Source organism: Malaclemys terrapin, chromosome 25, assembly GCF_027887155.1.
Source record: "Malaclemys terrapin pileata isolate rMalTer1 chromosome 25, rMalTer1.hap1, whole genome shotgun sequence".
In the NCBI taxonomy this organism is placed as follows: Eukaryota; Metazoa; Chordata; order Testudines; family Emydidae; genus Malaclemys; species Malaclemys terrapin.
The window spans coordinates 7,230,930-7,257,129 of record NC_071529.1 but is presented as its reverse complement, the minus strand read 5'-3'; the positions used below and the strand labels follow the sequence as shown (position 1 = coordinate 7,257,129).

Genomic DNA, 26,200 nt, shown 5'->3' with positions numbered 1-26,200 from the left:
AGACTGTTCATTCGTATCATGCACAGCTCCCTGGGAGCCAATCATGCCCATCAGTATAAACGTTTACTATATTTATGGGAGGAAAAAAAAATGATTTTGGAAACCCTTATACATTCTTCCCCCTGGGGATTTCCCAGGCAGCCGGGCTCCTTGGCCCCTATCCTGTAATGGGACAGACCCTTGTGGAGTCGATTCAAGCCGATAGAATCGCACAAGGGGTGCGAGCTAAGGGCCCAATCCAATTCCCATTTGTGCTGGCTACAAGACAGACTCGATGCAGGATATACAGCGCCTGGCACAATGGGGTCCTACTCCATGACTGGGCTTCTAGGGCTACCACAATACAAATGAATAATCCCCCTAATAAATCATAATCCTCCCTTTTGGCCCTAAAAATCTAGGAAGCCAATGAGAGTCTCTCCACTGACTTCAATGGGAACTGGATCAGGCCCTAGCAGATATCAATGCAGGATCGGGGCCTTGTGCTGTTAGCTGTTTGGGGCAAGGGCTGTTTCCTTCAACTTCGGTTAACAAACAAATAAATAAAATAAATAATGATGATGATAAGACTGAAGACCTCATTTCAAACAGTAATAATGGGCACATGGCTGAATTCTTGCTGACTCTGAGACCTCTACAGCACCTACCACAACAGCACCCTGATCTCAGTAGGAGCCTCTGGGCTCTACTATGACCACAGAACAACCAGAGATCATGGGGACAATGTAGACCCACAGAGCCCTCCCCAGGCGTTACCAGAGTAGGGGCTGGAGCACAAATCTTCATGGGTGGTGTAGACGCTCCACTGCCCGCCGCGTGCCTGATCTCCTCTCTCGACAGGAGCCAGGGAGAGGTTCCCTGCCTTGGCGTTCAGATACTGAGAGAGATGCTCCCCTAAGCTCCGGCAGCTCCACCTCATGTTGACGGACTCGCGGTCGCACTCGTAGGTGGCCAGGGACTGCACCGCTGCGGTGGAGTTGATGCCCTGCCAGGCGACCCCGAGGCACTGCATGGTCCCGAGGTTGAAGAGTCGGTTCCGGGAGACCCATTTCCACTGCTGGGCTGGGGCGCTGACGTTGCAGGGTTTAGAGACCTTCACCAGGGTGTCCTTGGTCTCCAAGCAGCCCTGCAGCCTGCTGTTGTAAATCAGAAACACCTTGGAATCTGGAAGACAAAGAGAATAAAGCCAGTGAGAAAGGATTAGGCCCTGATGTGAACGTGAGCCGCCTCTGCTGCGATACCAGCCTGGACAACAATTACCAGGGCCGGTCAATTCCCCTGCTGCGTTGTACAGCACCTAACACAATAGGGCCTTGCTCTGACCATGTCCTCCGGGGCATACTGTAACACACACAGCATAACATATCACACTGCTTTTCAGGGCGCTCACGTCTTGGGGTGACGGCTGTTTATTCCTTAGCCTCTGCCGCCTAACAGGATAATGAGGAGGTGCATTTTTCCCACCGACTTACATGGAAGGATCCCCAAGTGCTTGAAAAACAATAATTAAGCTTCACGGGATCTCAGCAGGTGAGTTTTAGGTATAGATTCAAAGATCCTGGCAAAAAGGAATTTCTTTAACAGGGAAATTAAAGTGTCTTTAAAACTTGAGCTTGCACCGATCGCTCTGAGTTCACGAACTGGCCCCAAAAACTCAATTGGCCTGTTAAAAGGATGCTAGGTTGCCTCATAACAATGGATTTTAAACTAGCTCTCCACCACTGTAAGCACAGCCCAGGTCTAGGTCTTCTTTAGCCAATTCGTTCAAGTCTGAAAAAAATATAGCTATGCGGGGAAATAAAATGGTGTTCATCACTTTTATGCACATCTGGGGCCTTGTTTAAAAAAAAATATTGGTGCACACAGTACTTTGGGGAAGGTCTCACGCCATGTGACTCACGAGTTCGGCCCTCCTGATGGAAAGCACTCTGGGAAGCAAAGCAAACGACTCATGATACGCGGGGTTAGTTTTTCTTCTCTTTTCCTTATTGCTCATGTCATGTTTGAGGTTTGGTCTTTTTATGCCTTGTTGGTGGGGCTACGTTGTACATTTTTCGCTACGCTTCAGTGATTTTCAAAGGGGCCGCAGGATGGAGGGGCTCGATTCAACGGGAACGGCGCGCCTAAGCCCACCCTAAATGGTTTTGATCATTTGACCCTTGGGGAAAATACTGGAGGGAAAGTGAGTTGCTCAAGACCACACACACAAACAAGTAAATCTATACCGCAGTTACGGGGTGCGATCGCAGCTTGTGTAGACGTACACCAGAGCTAGCCTGGGTATCGCAGCAGTATGGGTTTGAGCACAGACTACTGCCTGAGTCATTACCCAGGATTCCTGGCAGACAAGCACAGCCTAACATCCTGTAACAAAACTTCGAGACAGCTACACGAGCCGCAATCGCACCCTGTAACAGACGTCCCTGAAGTCAGCGGCTGAGCTCGGAAGAGAACCAAGGAATACCGACCCTGCAGACGCACCACTCTCTTAACATAAGTGACACTTTCACATAGTTGCGGCTTGAAACACGACCACCCTTAGAACTCTCGGATCTAACAAAACCTTTGTTTCGTCATCGCTAAGGTTGCATTACAATACAGCCTACCCACCCAAAACCTTGAAAGCAGGGAAATTAACTCTGGGACAAGTCTTCTGCACTCCCTGCCACTTTCCCATTGGCTACAACACCGTCAACAACACGACAACCCTCCACAAGGCTCTCACTTCCACCTCCAACAGATACTCGCAAGCACGATTTACTGCGTCTGCACTGAACTGTCTCTCTACTGGCAACTTCAGACTCCGGTGTATCTACGGGCCAGCCTGCCCTGCCATCACGGACTGGTCCAGTCACTTGGGAAGTGAATCTGCCTAAAAAAACCTGCTTGGTTTGTGTTAGACTGCAGCTTTCCAGAGCTGTGTGAGAATCAGAGAAAACCTACGTTTCTCACCAGCTGATGTTCTATGGCGTCACTGTTAATGCAGTGGGCTCATCTGGGTGCATTTCCCTCCCCCCCCCCCAGTTATAAAGGGGAACGTGCCAAGCTGCTATTGTATTAATCTGCACATGAGGAGCAACATGTGGCATAGAGCGCGGAATAGAGCATTTCAAATGTCTTGCAAAAGAGGCCAAAAAACCCCAAGACTTTCCAGTAAAAATTTCAAAAAGGGGTGATTCTGGAACTCTTTGTTCTAGTTTTATCAACCTATTTTTCATCATGAAAAAACTGAATCCTACTCAAAAGTTTACACTCTATGGTTAGGGTTTTCGGCAGAGGGTTTATCATTTTTATAAGATTTTTACAACAATAATAAAATGTCTTTAAACTTCTATCAAACTGAAATTTCCACTCCAAATTAACTATGCCGTTGCAACCAGTGCTCCAGCATAATGCAGTTGCAAACAGCTCACAAAATTTAAATAATGTCGTTTTAAACTGACTTGTTGTTTAAAAACTTTTTTAAATTGCTTCTGTTTTTGTAGGACTTAGCTATAAATAATATTTTACGTTCCTGAAGCTGGCTTTGAAACAGAAGTGATCTAACAGTCCAACTCCCAAGTAAAGGTAACACCATGAATGATATTAAAGTAGGGTCATGTCTACACTGAGCCGTCGTGTGGATTCAAGGGTGTGAATGGCAGAGCACACCAAAGAACTGCATTGTAACTGCAGTGTGTGGACACAGCATCCACACAGCGCAGGTCAGAATGAAACCCTTTGATGGGTGCTGCAAACCAGACCCCCGTAATCTGCACTGCAGCACAGCCTAGACAAGCCCAAGGAAACAAAACAAAATCAAGTGTTAATTTCAAGCTTTCATTGGAGGGGGGAATAAAAGAAAAATCAATGTTTGCTAAGTGGAAAAGGATACAAATTTGAAGAGAAAGAAGGATGGGTTGCTTTCTCTGAGAGAAGTTTCATACATGATGGAGAGTGAAAAAAATAACTTCAGCTAAGATTTAATCATGGATATTTTTAGTAAAAGTCATAAGCAAAAAACAAAAAAATCATGGCCCATGACCTATCCGTGACTTTTACCACAAATACCCGTGATTGACTCTTGGGAGTGCGGGGGTGGGGATACTGTGAGGAGGGTGCTGTGGCGGGAGGGAGCCCGCAGCACCAGCTGTGCGGGGGAGCCCCGGGGGGCTTGCTGCCACTCCAGCCATGATGGTGGGGGGGAAGCCCCAAGGGACCTGCTGCTGCTCCCGCTGGGGAGGGGGGAGCCCCAGGGGGCCCACTGCTGCTGCCACTGGGGGCGGGGATGGAAGCCCCGGGCGACAAGCTGCTGCAGAAGTCACGGAGGTCGCAGGAAGTAATGGAATCCGTGACGTCCGCGATCTCCGTGACAAACCCATAATTTTCAAAGTCGATTACTTAAAGTCAGGCACCCAATGCCAGATTCAGGCATCAAATAAGCGTTCTGATTTTTAAGATGCTCGCTGTGACGCTGGCAGATCAGGTGCCTGCTCGTGCCAAGGCCTTGCTGAAATCCTGGCAAACGCATAGCTGGAAAGCAGTCTGGCTCACCTGTGTGTTAGTATTGCTAAAATAGATGTTGGTGTTTAGACTTGATGAAAGGCTTGTAGGCTGCTGCATGTATTGATCTCGCTTATGAAACCTGCAGCCCGCGATATAAAGTCACACTGAGGGTTTGCAGTGTGAACCTCTGTAACTGTAACACACCAAACAGGAAAGAAGCACTAATTAATGTAGAGTGCGGGGCCTGCCCACAAGGAAGCCCACTGAAACCAAACGAGCCATTGTGAAACATCAAAAGACAAAGATTTTGTTGATTGTGTCCCTCTCATATGAAGAGGAGACCAGTGCAAACATTTGTCCCATCAGCTTGGACTCTGGGGGAAGGAAATAAAAATCCCTGACCAGAAGTACCTGTATCACTACCCTGCTTGGAATTTGGAGAGGGCAATATTTCTAAGCATAAGCAAGGGATCCCCAAACTGCTTAGCTTGGGCTAGCTACAGAGGACATAGAAAGCTTGGGTGCTGGCTGCTGAGTCTTGCCCACATGCTCAGGGTTTAGCTGATCGCCATATTTGGGGTTGGGAAGGAATTTTCCTCCAGGGCAGATTGGCAGAGGCCCTGGGGGTTTTTCGCCTTCCTCTGGAGCGTGGGGCACGGGTCACTTGCTGGAGGATTCTCTGCACCTTGAGGTCTTTAAACCAGTATTTGAGGACTTCAATACTTCAGGCATAGGTCAGGGGTTTGTTACAGGAGTGGGTGGGTGAGATTCTGTGGCCTGCGTTGTGCAGGAGATCAGACTAGATGATCACAAAGGTCCCTTCTGACCTTAAAGTCTATGAGTCTATATCGCAGCAGTTTCTGTTACCTTTTGGGACCTAAGGCTGTGACTCATTTGTGTGTGTATGTTTAACTGCTTCAACCTTGTAAATAACTCATTTCTTTTTCTTAGTTAATAAATCTTTAGTTGGTTTATTATCGGATTGGCTACAAGTGTCTTGAGTGTCAGGTCTGGGGTAAGGACTGGTCATTTGGGACTGAGAGTAACCAGAAAATTGCTGTGATTTTTGATGTAAGGGACTATCTATCACAAAGGCAAGTTTGCCTGGGTACAGGGTGGATTCGATTCAAATCAAATTGATTTAAATCATGATATAAATCACTAGTCAGGAAGACTTGATTTAATCATGGTTTTCTACATAGAAGTACATTCTTGTTGGTTGTTATAACCTTAATACATATTCTTCACAACTCAGAGATAGAAGTAGGTTTCATTTTTAGAAGGTACACACTATATATTTTTAAACAGTGATTTCTTTTGAAAACTTTTCAGATTAGTTTTACAGCTATATCAGAAAATGAATAAGTGTTTGGTTATTTCACTTACCAATGGTAACTGAAGCAGAAATTTATGAAGTCATTGGGAGGTGAACTATCTCCAATTCAACAGGTTAATCATTAATATTTGGAGGATTTTCTTGCTATGCTGTATTAGGAGGAGATCACCACCAGACAGACATTTAAATTGTTTTATTTAACTAAAACAACAACGTTATGTAGTCTGGACTTTTTTCTTCAACAGCAAATATATAATATTTTAACAAAACAAGCATATGTCCCTCGCGTCTCACATTTATCTCCAGACTTCTTCTCCTTGTCCAGCTCTATTCCGCCCCCAACAACCTTCTATTCGTTGAACTTTTTGAAGCTTTGCACTTTTAGAGAGAGGTAAGGGATTGACTGTGTACACAAATTTGCAGAGGGACAATAGAGTTGAGGTCTGTTATTTCTCACCTCTATATATTATTTATTTAAAAACATTTTTGCTATTAACAAGCATGTTACCTCTGGAGACACAAATCCACAGTTTGAGAACTGCAAAACTAAGCATCTCTGATGGTATCTTCTAGACTGAGCACTGAATCCCATTGGGTAGATAGAAAGATTAACCTAAATAATCTATACAGAAGCCTGTGGAACCCCATAAGATTGGGTCCCTAATCCATGAACTATTGGAACTCATTTACCAAACATGTACTGTTTAAAAAAAGAATATATTGTCTCATACTGTAGAATTAGAATTTATAATCCCTATTCCATGATGAGTTATCTTTGAGCTAGAATGTACCTTAATTAAAACTATCTTTAGATAAAATGCTTTTTGAGGAAAAAAAAAATCTATCAAAAAAATCCGATTTAAATAAAAAAAAAATCAATGATTTTTATCCAGCCTGCAGGATAGGCAGAAGTGCCCAAGGGGACTGTCTGTGACTGCATGGTTAGGCTGTGATAGGACTTGAGGAGTTCACACTTGTTACTTGGTTGGTGAAATCTAAGGAAGGAACTCTCAACCAATTTGAGGTTTGTGCAGGGCTTCTCGACAGCCTGCCCGTCACGCTCATGAGTTACTCCAGACACTCCGCCTCCACAACCCTGTTAACAATCATTGGGAGTCGTAGAAGCCCCAGTGGAGATCAGGTTATTTTTAATCTAGGGGTCTAAAAAAAGACGGATCTAGGTGCTGAGTTTTAGACAGCCAAGTTTGAAAATGTTGGCCCTGAGCTCTAGAAACGTACTCGCTGGTGTCACTTTAAGCTGCCGCCGTTCTGCATTTTTCAGGCAAGTCTGCAAGCAAGACCCGGGGTCTATTTGCCCAATTGAAAGGCAAACTGTCCCTGCTCTGAACTGCGTGAGGCCTGTTGGTGATGCCAAGCTCCTCCCAAAGACACCCCCCCCTGCAATTCTGTAGTCACAAGCCTGGCTGTCTCAGCTCCTCCACTCCCAGACATGAATTTAATGCCTGCGTCCCTGGAGCCCTCAAACAGAAGGAGAAAAAAATCCAAACGCTGCCGATAAAGACGCCCTGAAGCTCTTGCCTACAAAACTAAATCCATCAAGAGCTGAACAGGGCCTGAAACGGACAGTGACCTGAGCGCGAACTTCGCAGCAATGCTCTCTGCAGGGAGTCCAGCGGGTCGACATACCAGATTCACTGGAGCACAAATTCATACCAGCTCTGCTCCTCAGCATGGAACACCGAGGGGACAGAATGAACATCACTAAACCTCTCCCAGCAGAGAACATGCCCTTTTTTCAGGGACGCCGAAGGAGCAGGAAAGGTGGGTGTCAGGTGACTGCAGGGAATGAGCAACATATTCCAACATTGCAAACATTTCCACCAGATCCCTCTTTACAGGGCCTGGTACAGTACACCCATGTCGGACACTGGGGCTTGTTGTTACAGCGGCTCTTTTGGGGATGGGTCAGACATTTCTGAGTGTTAACGGAATCAATAAAAAAAGGCTTTAAGCAGAACCGTGCACAGTCTTTGTGCACAAAGCACTAACATCAAGCAGTCCTGCAGCAGGAATGTCCGACATCAGAGCGTATTCAGTACCAGTAGTTCCTTAGGAGCACTGCAGTACCGGTTTCATAATGGTGTTGCAGGAGCTAAAACCGAATTAGCAGCACCATATACGCAACTACTGCAGGAGGAGGACTCTGTTGGCCACAGGCAATTACAGCATCTTTACGCGAACCGCACTATACTGGACCGTTGTATGGAAATCCCAGCATCTTCGTATGTAACGGCACTGTCATGCTGCCAATAGATGTATTGTTATTGCTAGCACCTTACTGGCAGTCAATGGCAGGGCATGGTATCAGGACCGGAGTGGCTGCTTGTGTTAAGATAACCTTGAAAACTGTCCCTAAAGCTTAATAGTCAAGGGGGAAAATATACTAGTCAGCGCTGAGAAATGTGGATTATTAATCACGTTTATTACGACAGCATCTAAGGACCAACCAAGAACAGGACCCCGTTATTCTAGCAGACAGGCCATCCCCTGAAGAGCTATCTGTACAAATGCTTGTGAAAGCTGTGCATTGCTGACCTCGCCTGGTGTGGGACAAGCACTCTGCTGGCTGGGAATGGCCGGGAGGGGATGGGGGGACATGGGAAGGAAACAGAGTCTCAGTGGCTGGGGGAGGCAGGAGAGGTGAGGCGGAAAGATGCTGTTGCTGGAGCAGGCCGTGTGGCTGCTGGGGGGTAGAAAGAGAACAAGGGCTTCTAGGGCAGATTTACAATCAAAGCTCAGAGAGGTGGCAGAGCACCGGACTGGGACTCCGGAGACGTGGGTTTTATTCCCGGCTCTGACACTGACCTGACGTGTGACCTTGGATGAGTCCCTGCACCCCCCAGTGCCGCTGTTTCCTCTCCGAACCTTGTCTCTTTGGCCTATTAGATAGTAAGCACTTTGGGGCAGCGACCATCTCTTATGTTATGTTTGTCCAGCACCAACCGCAATTGGGCCCCTGAATCGGTTGGGGGGGGTGGTCTCTGCATGGAATTACAGGACAAAGGCAGGTTTAAGCGCATGAGTCTGACGCTCCTTAACCTGCAAGTGCTCTACGGGGAGCATCCTCCAATTGGGGTGACAGATGATCACATATTCAGTTGTGAACATCCAGTCATCCAGATGTTTGCACCTGCGGTTAACTGAAATGAGCATACAGTCATCCATATGAAGACACCTGTCTGGACTTTTGTACAAACAGCGGGTTCTTTAAATAGCCCGTTGATCGATGCATTCCACCCACTAAATGCAGGGGCGAAGATCTGGCGGATGACACCTCCACGGCTTGTCTTGTCTCACAAATGTTCTGTCCATGGTAATATTTAGCACTTATACGGCGCTCTTTGTTTTCAAAGCACTTTACAAACTTTAATTAACATCCCCTATGGATAGGTGATTATCCCTTCAAACAGATAGGGAAACTGAGGCTGAGCGGTTACGTGACTGGCATTTCCATCTTTGGGCCCAGTCAGCAAAGCGCTCTGAGCCCTGGAGTAGATCTCAGGACACACCGGTTCTATTCCCGGCTCTGCCAATGGCTGACCTTAGGCAAGTCACGGCGCGGCTCTGTGCCTCAGTTTCCGCCTCTGCAATAACACGATCCTGTTTTCAAACCCGACACTTACACTTGGGTCCTGTCAGATCCACGTTGGGTTGCAAGGTTCTGCCAGGGGTGCTTCACTGGTACAGTATACCGATACAGCTACGCTGGCAAAGCACTACTCTGATGGACGCAGCCTGGGGCTAACATTTTCAAGAGTACTTAAGGTCCAGATTTTTAAGGCTATTAAGGCATTGCTCTGCTCAGTAGTGCAAGGCCGAAGTGACTCAGGCCACGTCTACACTAGCAATGCTTTGCTGGCGTAGCTGAACCACACTATACCCACAACGCACTCCTAACATGGACCAGGTGACACTGGCAAGCTGGGCTTCTGGTGGTACAGTAAAACTGCCCCCCTCGAGTTATACCGGTAAAAGCTTACAGCTGTGCTAGTCTAGCCGCGTCTACACTAGCGGCTTCTGACGACACAGTCTGTCGGCCAAGGATTCCCCCTGAAAGAGCTGTGCCAGCAGAAGTCTCTTGAGCAGGCGTTGCCTTAGTGGGCTAAGTTCCATTTTCCAGAAGTGAATTAGGCCCGGAGGAGCCCAAGTCCCACCGACTTACAATGACATGCAGGCTCCTAAAGGACTTTACCTGAGGTGACCTTTTCCTCAGGCGACCATTCAATTAGACTCTCTTTTGGGTTTGGGGCACTCAGTAAAGAAATGGGATAAATGTTTCCTTGGCAGGCCTTTCTAGGTACCCGCCGCTGTAGTCTCTAGACACTAAGTAATTAAAAGACATAAATCCTGTCCCAAAGGGGCACACACTATACCCTCCATTCGTTAATTACAACATAATTACTTATGAATAGCCAGTAACATTCATTTCTCAGGAGCCGTATTTGGCAAGAGGAATAGCTATTCACGCTGCCATTTTAAGCTCCTCCCGATGCCGCCCTTCTCATACCAACACGGCACGAGGTGGAGTTTTGGATCCAAGAGCTCCCCTGCGAAGGCAGCAGCTTTCCCCACGGATGGAGGCAACGGGGAGCAGCACGCCATCTCTCCCAGCGGTAGATAACTCTGCCTCATGCTACGGATGCCCACAATGAGATCACTACAGCCCGATCTAGCAGCGTCTTGTTCAGGACAGGACTGATGGGATGACACTTTGTAAACACCTAACACAACATCTGTGACTGGGCCTCCTGGGCCCTGCCACCATACCAAGAAAGAAGAATGAGACTGGACGCTGCTGGTAGTTGGAGTTGGCCAGAACCACCAGGATCTCTGACTGCAGCTGCCCAAGCTAACAAGTAACTCATGGATTTATTACAATGGAGTTCTAGGCTGCATGGATACAAGAAGGGAATCTTGTAGGGGAGGGGTTCTCAAACTTCATTGCACCACAACGCCCTTCTGATGACGAAAATTATTACGCGACCCCAGGAGCGGGAACTGAAGCCTGAGCCCAGCTGCCCTGGGTAGCTGGGCCAAAACTTGAGTCCTACTGTCCTGGCGGGGGAAAAGCGGGCGGCAAAGCCAAAAGGCTTCAGTCCCAGGCAAGGGCCTGTAACCTAAGCCCTGCCACCGAGGGCTGAAGCCCTTGGGCTCTGGCTTCAGCCCTGGGTGATGGGGCTCGGGCTTCAGCTTTGGCCCCGGGCCCCAGCGACGCCATTAAAATGGGGTCCCGACCCACAGTTTGAGAACCGCTGTTATAGGGAGTTTCAGAGAAACAGCCATGTTAGTCTGTATCCGCAAAAAGAAGAACAGGAGTACTTGTGGCACCTTAGAGACTAACAAATTTATTAGAGCATAAGCTTTCGTGGACTACAGCCCACTTCTTCGGATGCATATATTCCATATGCATATGTTCCATTCTATATGCATCCGAAGAAGTGGGCTGTAGTCCACGAAAGCTTATGCTCTAATAAATTTGTTAGTCTCTAAGGTGCCACAAGTACTCCTGTTCTTCTTTTTGTTATAGGGAGATAGTCAGTGGGCCATATTCATTCCAGAGACAGCTGCACTGATCTCTATCCAGGTTCACCAAGGGAATAACGTATTAAACCCCATATGTTCGGCTGATGGAATCACACTTTTAAACTTTCTGAATGAGTTTTAGTGCTCATGAAAGAGGGGCTCATAATGCATGTAGGCAAGTGCTGGGCAAGCTTCTCCCATGCGGCACTGCTCATGCATCTCAGTTCCCATCCACCCCACTGCTAGTCCAGTCCCAGGTTCCCTGCACGCACACTGCTCTGCCCATACCCCTCAATCCCGCCCCGCAGCCCACGCTACTATTCTAGTCCTGGGCTCCCCACACCCAGCTCTGCCGATGCACCTGTCCTGCCCCGCAGCCCCCGTCCCGCTATTCCAGTCCTAAACTCATAGAGTCCAAGGCCAGAAGGGACCATTGCAATCACCTCTACCACACGGGCCACAGAACTTCCCCAGAACAATTCCTAGAGCAGATCTAGAGCACACAGAGCTCTGCCGACACACCCGCAGCAGGATTTTCCATGCAAGGCAATGGAGTTACACTGGTATAAAACAGTAGAGAGAGAAGAGAAAGACCCCTTGTCCCTTTTCTAGGGCTTCACTAAGGCTCAGCTCAGCTGCTAAACGCAGGCTGTTGTTCTATTTCTAATCCCTGGTCTGTCCAGGTGAAATTCTTTTCCTTGTCTTGTCTTTCCAAAGATGTACCCTAGCTGAATGGGCCAGTGATGCTGTATTAAGACCAAGTGTCGCCATGGCACCAAGTGAAACTTTAACTTTGAGACCCGGAGAGGATGGGAGATGAAGTAGGGTTTCCCCGAAGTGCTTCCTCCCCATCACTCTATTCAGGTCATTACACCGTGCCCATCACCGTGGTACCCGAGGAACTCTCAGTGGTACATTAAGCGATATGACTAGCGCCTGTCGCCTGTGGGTCATCCTCCCGGGGAAAACTGGGCATGGATTTCTTAATGGTTTATAGTTCTTAACTCAGAATAACGCAGGCTTTGAGGAGAATGATTCAGACACCATTCCACACGCAGCTGCCGACTGCCGGCTCCCTCGCAGCCCAGTCTGGCCCTGCCACTCCTGGGATTGGCTTTTGGAAACCCGCAGGTAGGTGACACATGCCCTGCCTCTCTGGATACTGCCCACTGGGGGCCCCGATTTGGAGAGGTGTTAAGTGCCCTCAGCTCCCGCTGACTCCAACATGGGGCAGGGACTGGCCCCATCTCCATCCTCCGCACCAAGGTCTGTTCTGAAGAGCTGCTTTGCTTTTCTATGGTCTCTCACGGCTGAGGTTTACAAAGCTGCCTAAAGGGATCTGAATACCCAGTTCCTGCTAAAACCAACGAGTGTCCAAATCCACCAGGCATCTTTTAGGAAGCTCTGCCTTAAGTTGTGGGCCCCAGCCATATGTCACCCAAAGGTCAAAGGAAGCTGTCCAGACCAGAGGGGGGTGGCTGGGACCACAAAGGCAGAAAATAACATCTTACTCTAAAAAGAGACAGGCTGGAGGTAGAAAATTATAGCCTGGGGCGTGGGACCCGCCAGCTACAGAGACTCTCCCTGAAAAGAAACAATGGAAAGTTACCTTCAGGCAGCCAATTCCCTTCCACGCTCCGCTGCTCTGGCTTCTGCAACCTCGTGAAGGCACCGGAGAGACGCCGCCGACACGGCCAGGGGGCTGGCCGGACATACCCAGCAATTTTAGCCCTGGTGATTGACAGCCCCAGAGACGGAAGGCCCAAGAGAGTGCTGGCACAGCACGCTTCCCCTTTGCAGTCCCAGCAGCACTCGCAGCCACCGTCCTGCCCTGGAGACCCCACTTTCAGGGGTGAGAGGCGAGTCCAGCTTCCAAGGGCCCATTCACACCCTGGTGCCTCACCCGGGGTTGCCAATAAGCAGAATCCATGAGCACCCAATGCCAATGCACCTTAATTGAAAACGGGGCGCAGCCCCACAATTGGCTTCGCCTGACTGGGCCCCGGCTGACACAAGAGCCCCGTAAGAGGCAAGCGGCGCATCGGTCACCTGTGGGGTCGGAGGAGGGGCAAGGGAAGAATTCAGAAGTTACAAGAGGCGAAGTCCCACGAGGTGGACGCTGTCCCTAGGGCTGGGATCGAGAGGCTCTAACCCTGCTGCTGACGGCGTAGCCTTCCCAGCAAATACCCGGTGTGGCGGGCCCAGCCGCAAGTGGGGGCTTTACCCTTCATTAAAAGGGCACCAAGACCAACATTTTCAGCCCCCATCGCTTGCTCCCGGACATCGACGGAAATAGCAGAGGTCGAGCCGCGGCGGGACACAAGGGGCCCTGCAAAGGCCACACTGAGAGAACAGACCAAGGCGGAATCCACCTCTGGGGAATGTCATTGAGGGGTGGGAGTGGGGGGGGGGATGCGCAGTGTCTACGGCAGGGGTACCTTCCTATTTGCCATCACCAGGCCCCCAACTTCTCCCTCCATTCACTGTCACCCTGCCCCCATCTACACTCCCCCAAATTTTGGGGGTAACGTTTTCCCCTCCAAACCGCCCCCAACCCCTTTGCCAGTGGTAAAATAAAGAAGCGGGGGGGGGGGGCTCTCCCCCAACCAAATAAAAACATTCTATTTAAAAAAAAAAATCATTTTTCAGCAAAAACAAATCATGGAAAATTTTCTTGGCGTGGGGGGAAGCCAATTTTTCATCTAAAAATGTTTTTTTTGTACAAAAAATAATTAATTAAGATGTCATCCATGCTAATTAATAATCCTAGAATAAGGAACCCTTCGACTTCAGTCTTCCTGGTAGGTGTGCCGCACACACTGCTCCCACAGGTCACAACGGAGCTGCCTCTCACCAAACGCCAGGCCCATCCTGCTGCTGGGGCGTTATATAGCTGTCCCAGCTATCCCAGAATGCCCTGCTGCCAGGGCAGGACTCCGCCTCCTTGCTACCTAGTACTTGGGTGCAGCAGTGCTCATAGGCGCTGACTCTGTCAGACACCGGCAGCCCCCCATCAGTGCCTCTCCTCCCCCCCCCCCCGATCATCACCTCCTCCTCCCTCCCAGCACCTTCCACCTGCTGCAATCAGCTCTTCTGCGGCATGCAGGGAGGGAGGGGAGAGGAGCAAGGGCAGGGGGTGCTCAGAGGAGGGAAGAAGCGGGGCATGGGTGGGGCCTTGGGGGAAAGGGCAGCGCTGGGGGAAGCACCCCCTCGCCCCCAGCACATTAGAAAGTTGGCACCTATGCGCTTAGGCAGCCTCTGTGAAAAAGAAAAGGAGAGAGCCGGCGGCTATGGTGCCCAGCACAGGGAGTTGTCCTTGTATCGTTCATCCCATATTCACCTGAGTAGAAAACACCAAAGAGAGAAATCTATACTACTACCCTGGGGGCAGTCCTTCCCGGAACAACGCTCCCTCCCAGTGCCCCTTCTTAACACAGGCCTTTTCCAGGCACACAGCTCTGGTGACTCACATTTGCCCACGCTCTCTGCCTGTACAGCTTTGCCAAACTTCAACAGTCCTTCCTCTATCTCAAGGTCTGTCTCACCCTGCCGCCGGAGCTGGGATCGCAGCACGGGCTGGCATGTCCATCACTATTTATCCACACAACACCCCCACCTGGGCATGGTCTGGGTGAAGGGCAGAAGGACCGAGCAGGGTACAGCCGGGAGCTCAAAGACAGCAGTGGCTTTTCCTAGGAAGCCTGTGAAGTGCAGGTGATGGAATGTTATGCTTGGCCCTACCAGCCCCGCGGCCTAGGAATGGAGGAATCGTCTTCCCACACACACAAGAATGGGGACTGCATGACCTACTTCCCTTAGCTCAGAGCGTGGTGCGCAAAAACAACAAATTGTGCGAGAGGGGAAAACAGCAGGAGGAGGAGAGAGGCTGGGGGAGCTCATTGCTTTCCCAAACTCTGCCCACCCTGAAAGACACAGACACCCAACAGACACAAGTGCCCCACAGCAACTCCTACTGCTTTGGTCCCCCCGCCTTCCCTTCCCCCAACTCTGCCAAGGTACCTCAATCCTGACCCGCAGCCCCCCTGCTATTCCAGGCCCGAGCTCTTTCACAGGTCTGCTCAGGCACCTGAAACAGGACTTACGACAAACCTTCTTGATCCCTCCTTTCTCTCTGGGAGGCCGAGGAGACCGGGCACTCGCACAGAAGTTAGGGATTCAGCACAGGCCACTGTCTGACTGGGGGCCCTTCCCCTCCATATGCCTCTTTCCCCTCTCTGTCTTGCCTGACTCTCTGGGGGCAGGAAACGGTCTCTCATTAGCAGTATGTAAAGCAGTGGCTCTCAACCTTTCTACAGGACCCCTTTCAGGAGTCTGATTTGTCTTGTGTACCAAACGACTTGCTTACAAAATCAGACACAGAAATACAAAAGTGTCCCAACACACAATGACTGACAAACGGCTGACATTCTCATTTGTACCATAGAATTATAAAATAAATCAATTGGAATACAACTATTGTCCTTACATTTCAGTGTATAGTCTATAGAGCCATATAAACAAGTCATTGTCTGGATGAAATTTTAGTTTTTACGAACTTTGCTAGTGCTTTTTATGTAGCCTGTTGTAAAACTAGGCCAGTATCTAGGTGAGTTGATGTACCCTCGGAAGACCCACCACAGTCAACGTGCCAAACCCATCAGCCTGCCTCAGATCAAGCGCACTGTCCACTCCACCTCCGCCAGCCACCTCTCCACTGGTGGAGTGGGTTAAACTCACTGCATTTGGGTCCACTGCTGGGCCTTCTTCCTAAGGACAGGGGCTTCCATCCAGTCATCCTCACCGGTCCTCTGAACTGTCACGCAGCATCTCTTAGAAGGTCCAAGTCACAACCGTGCAAAAGTCTCTACTATCAACCGACAGAGATAAATCAACCAAGGCCCCAAAACATGGATTTACCAAAATACCCCCCAAAACTTCTGAAAGTGGAAGAGCAGCTTAAAATTAACTCTCACAGCCACCTAGGAAGGCAAAGGTCACAGCTGGACGGACGCTAACCAGAGCCTAGGAGGACAGCTGCTTTTCAACGTGCATGCTCTGAATCCACTGCCAAGCTGTGGGAACGGCCCTGGACCAGCTCGGCCAAAAGGTGTAGGGACAGAGCAATGTGCACACGCACGTCATACAGGGAACGGCCATCTCACCTGGTGCTACAACATGGCTACCTGCAGTCTTATAGCATTGCTCTCTCCCCCGGAGCTAGAGCATTGCACCTGCAGAGAGCCAGACTCAGTAAGAACAGCCGTCTCAGGCAGGTGGAGACCCACTTGTAACCCATTCATAGCCTCAGAGATGGGGAAGACTTATTAAGTCCCACTTTGTCCAGTGCCCCCTTGGCGAATGCAAGATTATTCCCTATATTCCCCCAATATTTTGTTTTGCCTGTTCCCCTAGGAAGATTATTCCACAGCCTAATAGTTCTCACTGCCATGAACTTCTCTACTATTCCCTTTCTTCAACTGTATCCATTTACTCCTAAATACACCCCCTTAACCTACTGCAAATGTTCCCTCTCCTTCCTGAGCATTCCCATCCTTCAGATGTATGTGAGTCATCATATCTCCTCTTGGTCATAAATGATTTGGGTTGTCTAAACTTCCCTTTTGTCTCCTCCCACAACCATTGGTGTTGCTCTTCTCCCAACTCCCTCCATATAGAATATGATCTTCCCAACCGTAACTAGCCTGTACCGATGCTGTACACACTCAGGGTGGATTTTCAACAACCTCTTCTATTCCCAAGGAAGTCAACGATCAGGGCTTTTGTAAAACACCCCAGCTCAGCTGGTGAGGAGCACAAGTTCCTTCTTCCAACAGAGTTTCTGCTGGTAAGAAACACACAGCTTCGTTGGGCCACAAAGCCACTGCCAAAACTGTTGAGAGTTGCACATAAGAAACCATTTGCAATGCGCAACAAGAAGTCTCACTGGTCCTACAAAACTCAGAAACAACGTTGCACGTTTTTGAGTGTCATCTACTGGCACGCTAGCTACTAATGAACTGTTTACGTATATTCAGACATCTCTCTTTCACAGAGCACTCCTGTAACAAAGACATTGTAAACTCGCATATTTCTTTCTTTAAAAAGCCCCTCTGTATCTCCTCCTGATGGGGCCTGGCAGTGCAAGTGAGGGAGATGTAAGAAAAAAAATGCCAGTGTAGAGAAGAGCGAGGAGTGAAAGATTACTAGACACTTCAGCACATGCTTAGGTGCTTTGCTGAACAGGAATGGCCTTCAGCACGTACTTCGAATTAGGCACATGCCTAAGTGCTTTGCTGCACGGGGGACAAAGTTGGCAAAAAAATGGCATCTTTCCGATTCCTAGACGTGAAGGCTCAGAGGGTCCATTACGATCCTCTAATCTGACCACCTGCATCACAAAGGCCACGGAACCTACCCAGAGATTCCTGCATCCAGCCGATAACTTCTGGCTGAGCGAGAGGGGATCTTTTAGAAAGACACCCAGTCTCAATGTAAAGACATCAAGTGACGGAGAACCCACCACATCCCTCGGTAAGCTGCTCCAATGGTTAGTTCTCCTCACTGTTAAAAATTTGCACCTTATTTCCAGTGTGAATGTAACTAGCTTCAGCCTCCAGCCATTGAGTCTCACTACGCTTTCGTCAGCTAGACCAAAGACCCCACTAGTAAGACATTTTCTCCCCATGTAGGTATTTCCCTACTTGATATCATATTGTCTTCACATCCAACCCTCCAACCGCTCTCACTTATCAAGAACATTTCCCCAACATCTCATCCCAGTTCCAATCAAATGTGCATAGGAATTTGCCTCAAAACAAGATCTCCTCACACTGCTGACCTCCCCTTTCCAAACTAGTCCAGGGGTGGCCAAACGTACTGACCCACCAAGCCACATACGACCATCTTCTGACGTTTGTGTGCCAGGATATGCCAGCCGGGGCTTGGGGCGTCAGCCCTGCGGGAAGGGGAGTCTTAGGGCTCCAGCCCTGTGGGAGGCACCTTCTGGGGCTCGGGGCTCCAGCCCCATGGGACATTCCTGCCGGGGCTTTGGGCTTCAGTTCCGCTCCTGCTGACGTCCCAAGCGCCACCCCCCCCCCCCCCGCTGGGCAGAAGCCCTGAGCTCCCCCCCCGCCCCACCAAGTCTGGTAGGTGGAGAATGGGGGGGGGAGGGAGTATGGGGACCTTTACGAGACATCATTTGGCCACCCCGATATAGTCCCTGGAACAGGGCCGGATTAAGACTGTTAGAGGCCCTAAGCACAGAAAAGATTATGGTGCCCCCCCATATGTAATTCAAAATAAAAACAATACTATACCGTAAAATAAAATGTTATTTTTCGAAATGACAAAACTTACATGCATGCTGAAATTAAAATAGCTTCTTTCTAGATTTTCTGATTGCTAAATTCTGGATAAGTTCATCGAAGCTGACTTGACAAAGCATGTCTGCTTCCATGCACAATAGGGAAAGTGAATCAAGTCTGTCCTGACACACTGCTGTTCTCGGAGGGGTTTTTTATTCTTTTCAGCTGAGAAAAAGAGCGTTCTGCGGAGCAGTTCGTAATCATCAATGTTAGAAAAATACATAGTGCGATCTCTACATTTGGAAACACACATTGTATTCCGTCTTTCAATATTGTGTGATTGGTGATTTCTCAAATGGTCCAGTGTGGTGTTGACAGTCGTACGGTCCATGATCTATCCAGTAAGCTACATCATCGGTACTGAAATCAACCCACATACCAGGATCTTTTCTCCTATTTACAGCATGAGCAGGTTCAGTCTCTGACACATCCACACCTTCTAGAACAATGTCTGTTTTACCACCAGGAGTAGGATGATAAGTTACAGTCTCTGATTTCCTCGCATTATTTCGATCTACGCCCCCCTGGTTTAGGTGGGGATAAGTAATAAAAAGAGAACAGAAAAATGGGGGAAGTGTGTGTAGTGGAGCGTAAGGACGTCTAACAAAGTTCTGATTTTTCCCATGATGACTACTTCAATGCTTTTTTTGAAATATCAAATATCAAATTTTTTCAAAAAAAAAAAAAAAATCTTTTTTTGGGTGCCCCCTGCTTTACTGGTGCCCTAAGCACGTGCTTAGTCTGCCTGTTGGGTAATCCAGCCCTGCCCTGGAATTAAACAGAAACAAGAGCAGCTAAGTGCAAATACCAACTATCCTCCCAAGCAGAACTCCCAAAAAGTCAAAGCAGTAAATGATGCTACAGTGCTACACTCCAACCAGTGTATCAACTCAAGGCTGCTAGACATCTCGGCCACGGTACAATCTATGGGTCCACGGAGATGAAAAGAATCACCTCCATAGATTCGCTGGGTTCCCATGTTAATGCTTCACAATTTCCCAGTCATGTCACCATCCTGTCAGAATCCCAAGTAATGCCCTGACTGGCATCTCTCTCTTGGTCTACATGAATTGGAGTTAGTCCTCTATGAAACAGGCTCTTGCAGCGGCTAAGTCACTGGTTCAAATCCAGCACAGGTCAACAGTGCCAGCAAGTTGTCACCATCTCGTTTGGTGGGCTGTGTGAAACGAACGTAGGGATTCCAGTGCAGATCGCAGCGAGCTGCTGTCTCCTATCACCACAACTGGCAGTAATTTGCCCTCCGACTGGGAGTCCCAGCAGAGAAGACATTAGGCCTGGAGCCTAAAAATCCCTCTCCATAGAGATTGTCCCTTGAGCGGGTCAGGAAATGACTTCCCTGATTCTAGGAAAACACCCTTTTTGGTTGTTTACACCAGCATTTTTTAAGTTTCTTTTTTTGTTTGTTTGTTTTGCTTTTCCCATTGTCACTGGCAAAGAATGAGCTGGTAGAGGAAGAACTTTGCCCTCTCTCCTATACCTGCTCTGAACGTAAATGGCCTTATACTGAAATATAAAGAGCTCCCAAGGGACGTCCAGGTGACATCTTTGGCCAGCACGACACGTATTTATTTATTCAAAAAAAGCTTTGTTCAGCGACGCTGAGAACACCAGGCTAACAAGGAACGAAGCAGGATCTCTGGAGGTCTCTGGTTCAGTCCCCAGTATGCTGGCCAGGATGGTGGCCATCACGCAGTGCTGGCTCTGGACAGGTCCAGGGGTATCAGGGCTGGTTGCTTATTATTCATTCTTTATATTCCTACCTAAGGAGCCCGCGCGCATGTTATTAAAATTTGCTGCCTATCCCTGTAACCCACCAGGGCTTTTAGCTCCTGCCACCGAGTGCTGTTACAATGTCCTACCCCTGGCAACATGGAGCTGCCTCACAGCAGCTGCTAAGCGGTGAGGGGTGGATAGAGACTCCTTGATGTGGAGTTCTCTCCCTCCCTCTTACACACTGCAGAGCATCTCAGCTTGCACCAGAGCAAGACAAGGATTAGGGCCAGGCAGGTGCAGAACGGTCATCCCATTGCACGGAGGATTTCAGTATTTCAAAATCTGATTTTGTTCCAAATCCAAATTCTCTGCAAAAGGGAACAGAGCCACGGCTCTGCCTGGGGAATGGCCACAGAGCCACAGACCCTGGAAGCCCAGCCTGCTAAAAGCGGCAAACCTGGGAGCTGGGACCTTCAGGACTTCCAGGCTGTTGGCGACTTGTTGTCAGCACACCAAGTGGGCCGTTGAAGAGACAGGCAAGTGAGCTGGCAGGAAACCAAGCAGGTTTCTGAGGGGGATCCCGTCCGACAGGCAGGGGCTTTGAGGGAAACCTCCTGGGCTCTGTCACGATTGCGCTGAAATCGTTTCATCTCTGAAGAACGTTTTGGTTCTGATGAACCGGCAAATTCTGACCAAAAAACGTTTTGTCAGAATGTTCCGAGAGGCTTTGTTGGGGATTTTGTGTTTGAGCGTTGGGAGCTGGAACAACCGGCCCTTGCTTTTCCAATCGGCACACAACTAAACAGGCAAAGTACAAAGAGCAGGGCAGGCTCAGGACACTCAAGCAGCCCCCGTTCCCCTCCAGGGGGATTTCATTTCTTAGCAAGGGCCATTGAAGAGGTTTGACTTCAAAAGCTCTGCAGCCATAAAGCCGTTTGATGTGTCTTTGGCTTGAGGAGCTTTTATCTGGCTGGTGACACTAGAGAGACTAAAGGGCACTAAATTGGTGGCTTCACTGTCCTGCCCTCACCTTCTTTTCTTTGAATGATGCCTTTAAAATGAATTCAGGGCCAGATCTGACCCCCTGAAGCCTGATGTCCTCTGTCCACAAACATAAGCACTGGCAGCGGTATTATAAACTTCTCCCGCACTGCTCTGCTAAGATGCCTGACTTGGGACAGACCCCCCTTAGCGGTGAAGGAGGCAGTCTGTCTCCATGGCCTATTTGATCCTTGGCCTCTCCTGCCAACAAGGGTGGGCTTTGCTGCTTTGCATGGTGAGCGCTTCTGTGATAGAGACTCCCCTCTGCTCAGAAAGGGCCTGGGACGAATGAGTTATTTGGCAGTGTGGCCTAGTGGACAGTGCACTGGGCTAGGATTCAGGAGTCATGGGTTCTATTCCCAGTTCTGCCACTGGCCTGCTGGGTGACCTTGGGCAAGGCACTGTCCCTGCTCTGTGCCTCAGTTTCCCCAGCTGTAAAATGGGTAATGATACTGACCTCCTTTGTAAAATGCTTTGAGAGCAACAGATGAAAAGAGCTAGATATTCTTTGACATGGATTATTAAATCACCATCAGCTGGTGGCAACTTTGGACAGGGCTTGAAAACATGGGAATCTTTCCCAGGTGAGTGCCACCAGCTTCTGCAAAACCTAAGCTTTCATTAACACAAAAAAACAAACAAATGTTTCTCGCAAAAAACCTTCCAGGCCACGGACTGAATGTAAAGCAATGCAGAGGCATCTGCCTGAGCCAGCAGACAGACCGCTCCAGTGTCGCCGCTGCTGCTCTGAGTTTTCCCAGGCTGCAGCAGAGAGGAAATTCACCAGTTACCATGATTTTTCATTGCTCCCATAGGGCTCTGCATAACCAAGATGAGTAGTCAGCACATCACAGAGGGTGCTCGGTGCATGACAGCCATTCATGTGAATGGAGTCATTCCGTTACCTCCCCGCCTTCCCCACCACACTGAACTCGCCCTCTCACAAACCAGTCACTAATAAGGCACAGAACACTCTGGGTGAAATCTTGGCCCCACTGAAGTCAGTGGCAAAGCTTCCTTTGACTTCAGTGGAGCCAGGATGTCACCCAGTGTTTCTGTAACAAACAGTATACTTGTCTTTCACATAAGGTTCTTAAACTGCCTTCTATCATGGAGAACATAATAATACCCGCAATAATACCTACCGTTACTATGATTTATTATTTGTATTATTGTAGGGCTAGGAGCCCCAGCCATGGATCAGGCCCCCATCATGGTAGGTACTGTACAAACACAGAACAAAAAAGGTCCCTGCCCCAAGGAGCTTAAAATCTAAGAATACCACCGACCTGTTATTTAGTGCATTTCATCTGCAGATCTCCAAGTGCCTTACAAAGCAGATAGATTTCATTGTCCCCATTTTGGGTAAAACACATCAGCTCCCTGTGCCTCAGTTTCTCCAACAACCCAGTGGCAGAACTGGAAATTGAATTCGGGTCTCCAGAGTCCCAGTTCAGTGCACTGTCAGCTATGCTCCTATCTATGCCTACAGCACTCAATAGTCCCAGGCAGTCTCTCCCCTAAGTGCTGGACATATTCAGAGTGATATGGCCATAGACATAACAATCATGAATGTTGTGACTGTTTCCTAGTGTTCTTTAAGATACCTAGAAGCTTCAATGACTGATGCTGGAAAAAGGCGGATTATAGAGATAATTAATTAATTAACCCTGTGAAATAGGTAAATCACATCATTCTACAAATGGAGAAACTGAGGCACAGGTAACACGGGAAATCTATGAGCAAAATATAGAATCCAGTGGGCCCAGCTCCCGGCCCCCCTCAATGCTCCCACCACTCAATGCACACCCTCCCTTAAGTCCGTTCAGGCAGTAGGTTCCTCGCTCTCTTTCCACGCAGGCACGACGGCAGCTAGACCCACGTGAATCCAAGACTCCCACACAATCCTAGCAATAACAGCACCCTGCATCTCAGCAGTACTGCTCGCCCCAGAGCAAGGCACACCCGGCACTGCTCGCCCGAAGAGCTGCCTCGCAACTGGAGTTTCGTCTCAGTTGGGGTGCTGGCGTGGTAGCCCCATCGTCCATGCAGAGTGCGTGTAGCCCAGCAGCTCAGCTGGCCTGTGTTTGCTCTTCCTCCTGCCAAGCAGCTAATACCTGCAGGGACCGCACCCCACAACAGGATTTTGGTTGGCTTTTGTGCAGTAGCTACATGGGGACATCCTTTGCTCCAGGCCCTCCTTGAGTCTATACTCAGGGGCTGGCCAGAATCTGACTCTCCATCCATCCACAACAAGGTGACAGGCACCTCCAACATATGATTAGTTAGACAGAACCTAGAACATGTCCTTATTTACTTTCTCCACACCAGTCGTGATTTTATAGCCCTCTATCATACTCTCCCTTAGTCGTCTCTTTTCCAAGCTGAAAAGTCCCAGTCTTATTAGCCTCTCCTCGTACGGAAGCTGTTCCATACCCCTAATCACTTTTGTTGGCCTTTTCTGAACCTTTTCCAATTCCGCTATCATGCAGCCACCTCTCCAATTCCGTTAGAAAGGATTAAACGGGTCTAAGGGAGTTATTTAGACTGTAAGCTCCTTGGGGCAGGGCAGGGGCTGTCTGTGTCTCCGCATTCTGTGTTTCTATGTTGCCTGGTACAATGGGATCCTGGTCTGCGACGGGAACTCCTAGGCCCTACTGCAATAGAAATAATAAAATAAAACATTCATCTTACGAACCATCTTGTTTCAGGGCATGAGCCAACCGCTGACCTCCAGGGGTCAGGAAAACACTTCCCCGGTGGCAGGTAATTCCATCATTGTCAAGGAAATGCATTCTCGCCCTTCCCTCGGAAGCGCCTGACGCTGGCCCTGGTGGAGGAGTGGCCAATGCAGTGGGCTGGGACTTGGCAGCCAGCGTGCAGAGAATCCTGGCAGAGGACCCCCAGCGCAAGCTGCTCCGTGCAACGGAAAGGGCCCCCCGGGATCTTGGATGTCTACACAGGGGTCTCAGTTTGTACATTCTCACTCCCCGAAAAGCCCTCGCCCATGGAGCCGCGTGGAACTCACTCCCCCTGCGGCACAGGAGGGAGGGCTGCACCCACCTTGCGAGATTTGAAGCTGAAGGTCCAGAGAGTCCAGCTATTCTTCTCCCTGACACTGGGACCCTATAAGGGCTAGACACATTGCAGAGCCCCTGCTTGGGGAGCCCAGGGGTTAGCGCTCCTAAGGGGGCAGACAGGCTGATGGCTCTACTTTCTTTTGGATCTGCCATCTGCAAAGGAACGGAGTGGCCAGCAGGTTACCCTGCACAGCCATGGTGTCCAGGAAGCAGCCTCCCCACGGGCTGCCCCCTCCAATGTAACACTGCAGCTACAAGCCAAAAACCCAGCCCTCAGCTAGAATGCTACTCAATTCTCACGCACAGAACCCATGCCAGCCAGTCAGACAGCTGGACGCCCGACTCCCAACCACTGATAAGGATTTGACGAACATTGCACTCTGCAAGGACTAAACTCTCCTCTCACCCCAGAGGGGCTCCGTCTTTGGCAACTCTCCCAATATTCCATGTTTTTCTTCCAGCCCCAGCTCCTGGAGTCATGTGATCATGCGAGAGTCTCAGCGTTCAATGAAAAAAAATAGCACATTTTTAAGCCCTTGTGGGTGTGGGAAAAAACTTGAAAACATCACCCACGTAGGCACAAAGGCTGAAAGGCAAACCATGGGGAGTACTGTTTGAAAAAAAATCTCCCTGTTTTTAAGCCAACTTCATGATTTTTGGGGACCCGACTTTGATCGCACAAGGCTGAGGCGCACTGGGGAGGCAGCGTGGGAAAACTGCCCACGCCTTGGATTGACAGAAGTCCCGTCTCCAGGGCCGACGCCTTTCAGGCTCCACATTCTGTAAAAACCTGGAAAATCATCCTAATGTTCTGGGCTTTTTAAAATCTATGTACTGCTTTTATGATGAAACAGCTTTCTAATTGGCTACGGCACGCAGCAGCCTGATCTCAGAGCCGGTACTTGGTCCTGCTGTGAAGGCAGGGGACTGGACTCGATGACCTTTCAAGGTCCCTTCCAGTTCTATGAGATAGGTGTATCTCCATATTATATAGGGAACAAAATATAGAGAAGAGAGTAGCGGAGTAAAGTTAAGAGATTTCTAGCCTGTCATGATGCAGCGAGGAATACAGCGAGCAGCTGCTACCGTCCTGCATCATCATCTAATGTGCCCTATAATTCCACGTGCCACCATCTAGATCAGGGATCTCAAACTCAAATCACCACGAGGGGCACACGAGGACTAGTACATTGGCCCGAGGGCCGCACCACCGACACCTTTTCATACAAAGATACAACCCCCCGCCCCTTTTCCCCCGGTCCTGCCCCCACCCTTCCTTCCATGAGCCCCGCCCCTGCCCCTCCTCTTCCCACCCCTTCTCTTCCCCCATTCCAACCCCTTCCCCAAAGTCCCCACCCCAACTCCGCCCCCTCACTGCCCCAATTCCAACCCTTCCCCAAATCCCCACCCCAGCCCCGCCTCTTCGCCGCCTCCTCCCCTGAGCACGCCGCGTCCCCGCTCCTCCCTCCTGGAAAGTCTGAAGCGCCGCCAAACAGCTGTTTGGGGGGTGAGGGGAGCCATGGGGGGGAGCGCAGGAAATAACTCGGCGGGCCACGTGTTTGAGACCCCGATCTAGATCAGTGTCTCGGGGATCATTTCATTTACTAGGACAGGTT

General features: G+C 49.4%; 1 protein-coding gene across 1 annotated transcript in view; it reads right to left on the bottom strand.

Annotated features, from left to right (window-relative positions):
• The window catches only part of MRC2 (mannose receptor C type 2), a 91,102-nt gene that overhangs the window by 53,360 nt on the left and 11,542 nt on the right, over window positions 1-26,200 (bottom strand). Inside the window, exon 2 of the mRNA XM_054014042.1 lies at window positions 757-1,164. Within this exon, the coding sequence (XP_053870017.1) occupies window positions 757-1,164 (408 nt within the window). The remainder of the gene's footprint in view (window positions 1-756; window positions 1,165-26,200) is intronic.